The sequence below is a fragment of the Gavialis gangeticus genome, unplaced genomic scaffold (genome assembly GCF_001723915.1).
Source record: "Gavialis gangeticus isolate Ggan-Ray unplaced genomic scaffold, GavGan_comp1, whole genome shotgun sequence".
NCBI lineage: Eukaryota > Metazoa > Chordata > Crocodylia > Gavialidae > Gavialis > Gavialis gangeticus.
The window spans coordinates 46,614,429-46,619,638 of NW_017728993.1; the positions used below are offsets into that span (position 1 = coordinate 46,614,429).

General features: G+C 41.2%; 1 protein-coding gene across 1 annotated transcript in view; it reads left to right on the plus strand.

The window, feature by feature from the left end:
- LOC109286874 (uncharacterized transmembrane protein DDB_G0289901-like) overlaps positions 1-1,459 on the plus strand; it is an 88,032-nt gene extending 86,573 nt beyond the window's left edge. The window contains exons 59-60 of the mRNA XM_019501676.1: positions 783-812; positions 967-1,459. Coding sequence (XP_019357221.1) covers positions 783-812; positions 967-1,068 — 132 coding nt within the window. The 3' untranslated portion in view covers positions 1,069-1,459. The remainder of the gene's footprint in view (positions 1-782; positions 813-966) is intronic.
- Positions 1,460-5,210: the final 3,751 nt, after the last annotated feature.

Below are 5,210 nucleotides of genomic sequence, written 5' to 3' on the forward strand. Positions count from 1 at the left end.
TAGACCGAGTAGTAGGGATAACTGCACCCGAAAGCTTGCTAAGAACTTTTTTCCAACTTCTCGGTTGGTCTAATAAAAGATATCACATCTACTCAAATAACCTTGGTTCTCTGAAGTAGTGCATATCTTGGCGGGGTGGGGATTAAAACATTTCCAGTGAAGGAGAACCAATCACATTCCTTGTAAATTGTTCTAGTTGTTATTTTAGTGCTAAAAGTTTGCAACTCATTTAAAGCTGCAGTTTGTCTTGCTTCAGATTCCAGCCATTGGATGTCACATTTTTGGTAGGCTAGGGAGTTGTTTATTATCAGACATGTATTTCTTATGGGCTTTATAGGCTGTGATCAAAGTAACCCTTTAACCGTCTCTTTGATAAGCTCAACAGATTTAGCTTTGAGAGTCTCTTACTGCAAAGCATATCTTCCAGTCCTTTAATCGTTACCATAGTTCTTCTCAAAACACTCTCCAGTTTATCAGTTTATCCTTCTTGAATTGTGGGTCACGGAACTGTTTAGAGTAGGGAATGGAATAAAAGGGAGGAAAAAACCACAACTCCAGTCTTTCATTAAACTGAGCAGAAATGTAAAGTAGATGAGCTTAATTTACTATTCTACTTATCCAGTCTTACATCTATGCAATCCTGTTATCTCCAAATAGAGTAACAACTTTTAAAATCACTTTCTCAGAGTAGAGAATCTGACTCCCATCCTTGATCACGAACAACACCATCTCTTCAAAGCTATTTTGCATGGAAAATAATTCTTGTTTCCAATTTTTCACAGGGTTCGTCTATTACAGGAGGTGGCCCAGTGGTAAGTATTTTGCCATCATTTCCCTAGAGCAATTCCCTGAAAATTTCCATGCTTTGAGAATAGCAGTGAATAAAAATGTTCTTTGGTTTGTATTTACCAGATTATTCCCTGTTGCTTTCAAGAGAATGAATAACCTCTCTTATGTTCTGTGTAGAGTGCAGCTGGGAAACAGTCCCGTCCTGGACTTCTGCTGCTTTTCAGCATTTTGAGTGCCTTTATCATCTCTTCTTCAGTTATGTCAAAGTGGCTTATATGAATTTCTGAAGACATATGATTGGAGTCCTAGATATTGTAACATCTGAAATATCAGATTATCTTATGTATAAAAGGTTTGACTTGAATGTTATGGATATGTCATGTGTCTTTGCTATAATGTTATGTATAGCTAAAATGCCATGCACTTGATTAGTTTTACCTTCATTTGAATCCGTAATGCACAACAGTAGTTAATTTTTCAGTATTTTTGGCATCATTGGAAGAGAGCATATTATGCCGTAGCTGTATGGGTTTTTTTATTATTATTATTTCTTATCTAGGAATTTGATTAATGCTTCATTTAAATTGGATCTAGTCACTAATACACCCACATGGGAGATATTTATTAACCCAGAAAAAATATGAATAACAAATTGTCAAAAGTGAAAGCCCAATGGCTCTTTCTAGTTGTCATTGCATAAAAGAGAGCCCACACAGCTTTTGGTAAAAGGCCTCAGTAGGACAAAATTAGAAACAAAGCACAGCAATTTTGAAATGTCATTATCTATTACAGAAATTAAGCCAGAGGTCAGTGTGAATTTAGTAAAGCAGAAATTGTCACAGCAGTTAAATTTTGTATAGTTCCTCTCTGCCATAAAAATAAATACTTTGAAGGGAGACATCCTGATGCTTATAAACAGTGGATGTCATATGTTTCAATCACCTGAAAATATCTATAGTTTTCAAGAGAACCATAACAGGGAATACAGCCCAGAAGAGGATGATGACCTAGGAGCTTCTGAAGATCAGACTTTTTCCTTTGGGGATAACTCAGAATGTAGCTCACAAAACTGATAGCCTCACTAGATGATTACCCACCCTTTTGACAAATATTTTGCCTAAATTGTGATAACTTTAGTAAATTTAATTTCCAGAATAATATGGAAATCCATAAACTAGTATTAATATACAGCAGACTTAGTTACAGAGAAATATAACCAATCTTTGATTGTCAAGGACTTGCCTCAGTTTTTTCCTCCGTAATTTCCTTTGGAACTCTATTGGAAAGTGTTGCCTTTGAAAGGCCTCTCAGTGGTGCTCAGTGTATGCACACTAAAAAAATGCAGATGACTTCCAGAAAACAAAAATGCTAGCAGTTTAAAAATGTAGTCTGACCACATTTTGTTCTCTAACAATAAGCTCCTTTGGGACACACAGTGTTATTGCTTGGACACCCACAACCTCATTGGCCCTTAAACAATAATGACATGTTTAATGCACTGTTCTTAATACATGCATAGTATTCTTATAGCATGGCAAGTTTTAAGCTAGTGGCAGGTGTTAACAAGGTGCATCCCTTTCACACATTTTTAAATGAATATATGGCCTATTGAAACTGCATGTAAAAATAAAGCTTAAAGCTACTTACAACTATACATAGACTATACAAATATACTTTGAAGCAGATACAATGAATGAAATTCTGTTGCATTGAAATCATATGATTTTAACAGGGTCAGGAGTGCATCCAGTGTTGTCTTCTACGTTCTCTACAACAACAACAACTAATAAAATAATACTTGCAACACATCCTGAGGTCCTTACACAGGCAAAAAAAAGAGTTTTGTCTGAATAAGAACTTCAAGATTTGTCTCATAATACTGATCTTAAAACCATTATTACACAGTATAATGTTCTCTAAGACACGGTATACTCTAGTGTTGTTTGCATATATTGCACTGCTTTAATAAATTCATCACTGATTTCATACAAAAAAATTGTTGGCGTCATTCATTATTTGTGCCTTTATATTGACTTAAAATATGTATTAAATTATTTTTCAGTGACGTTCTTGTGTACATGATAGCAAAAAATGTGGGTAGATATGATAAGGAATAGACATAATGGAAATGCCACAATTGTAACCATCCCTGTTTCCACTCCAATTAAAAGGTTTTTTTTAAATATTTACTGTATAGATTTGGGGACAGTTTCTTTAAATCAATAGCAGGAACGAAAGTAAGATGGGCTAGTTCAGTGTTCTAGGGAGAAGCTCTGCATTGAAACAAGATGGAAAGGGAAAGGTTTTCTGAACAACATTGTTCCTTAATATAGTAAAATTCCTCCTGTACTGTTAGAAAACAGTGACTTTTCCTGTGATTCTTCACGGTGTTCCATAACAGCCACTGGAAGACTGGATTCAAATTCCTGTAGTGACTTTGGAGTTTTGGGCTGCTGCTTCTACATGGGGAAAAATGTCTAGTTCAGACTGTCCTTTGTATAGGGTGAGCATCAAGACTGTAACTAGAAAGAGAGAGAAAGGGGGAGCATTCATGTAATGAAGAGGACTATAGCAATCTGTGTTAGTTCACCATTGCTCCAAGAATTTATTGCAATTTGTATTTAGTGATTTTTATAGTATATTTTAGAAGCATTGAAGTGCTTTACAGAATTGTAAACACTATACATGAGGGTCGTTTCACTATATCTTTTTTTAGAAGAGAGCCATTGTAACAGAATGTACACCTACTCTAATGAGTTTTAGACTGGAAGTAAAGAATATTGGAGTTGATTGAAGCATGGGGAATTAGGTGGGCTGAATGTAATTACCCAAATTGAAATTGGACCAAAAAACAAGAGCTTAGATTTGTACTCCTGTAAAAAGCCACTACGTGTTGTTTAATGACCAGCACACAAAAGACAAGTGCCTCAAATGTGACAGCAGGTGAAAAACACTTCCACATGGAGCTGGGGAAGGATGGACAAGTTCTTAAAGTGGATCAAGTCAGTGAAGTTCTAAGGATTCCAAAATGCACCCCAAGAAATCTTAATGCCAGTGCTGAATAGCTGCAGTGCCAGTGTGGATGTGGATACACAGATACAATTCTGTGCGATTCCACAGCACCTGCTTGCAAACAGGCATGGCAAGCCTCAAGCACACAGGGCTAGAAACCCAGAGTGGACCCTGGTCTGAGCTCCTGGACCTGTGCTTCGGGCTTGCCATGCCTGTTTGCCTGGCACTGTAACCTCAGCCAAGCAGCAGCCCATTTCAAAGCAAAGTGTCTTGCCCTCAAAGCAGAGAAGAAAGGATAGAAGAAGGAAAAGGTGAGGAATCCCTGTCTACAGTCTACTCTCCCCCATGGAAAGCCTGCAACATCTACCAGTGGATCTGTGGCTCAAGGATTGGACTCTTAAGCTATCTCAAGACCCATCAACAAGCCGTGGTAGAGATCCTTGGATTGAGGGATTGCTGACAACACACACAGTGAGAACAAGAGGTGTTTACTTCACATCTGATGTGATCCCTGTCTGAATCTTTGGGCTTTGTTACAGGTTCATTTTGGGCAGCTCGGGGAGCTCTCAACCCCTGGATTGCTCACACAGTAAGACATGGCAACTAGTTTTAAGCATCCTTTAGGTATCTTAAAGTTACGCTGCTCCACGGCAGGTTTATCTCTGACCCACATTACCCAGCTTGTGCTCCACAAACATGTGGCCAGTCCCCATTGAGAAGCCACTGAAGTTTCAGTTCTCCAGCATCCCAGGAAGCTGTCCCCCTTTCTCTCCTCCTGCGGGTCTGGGGACGACTGTAGCTCCTAGTCAGGGCCCTCCCTGCCAGGCCTCCAGAGGCAGGTCAGGGCAGTGCAGCTGGGAGAGGTTCTTAGCCTGACTATGACTGCTCTCAACCCAAGCTAACCCAGATCAACAGCTGAGAAGTTTAAAGCACAGTAGATGTGGCAGGCGTGGTTCTTCCAAGCTTGAGGTCGGTGGGCTCCGGCCAGTGCTCTCGCTTGCTTGTTACTCAGGCTGAACAATTTAAAGGGCAGACCCAGTGTCACCCATTTGGTGCATTTGTGGGCCAGGGTTAGCTGGGCTTTTCTGGCTCCTGGTGGAGCTCCCCTCCAGCAGCCCCGGTGTGTGGGGATGTGTTCAGATACCTCTGGCTCCCCCAACCAGTCTCCTCGGGGTGACAGATCAGCTACGGGCGGGGCCGCATACCGGAGGCCTGTCCCCAAGCAAGACGCGAGCCCCTGCGTGGGCCTTTAGCCCGGCGGGGAGCGAGCAGGGCCGGCTCATGACAGGGGGCGACATCCTCGGGGCAGGGGGAGCTGAGGCTGACCCCGCCCGGAGCCAAGAGGCGGCGCCCGGTCCTCGCGGGGCTGGAGGCCGCGGCCGGCGCCACGCAGAGCCGGAGTCGGGCCG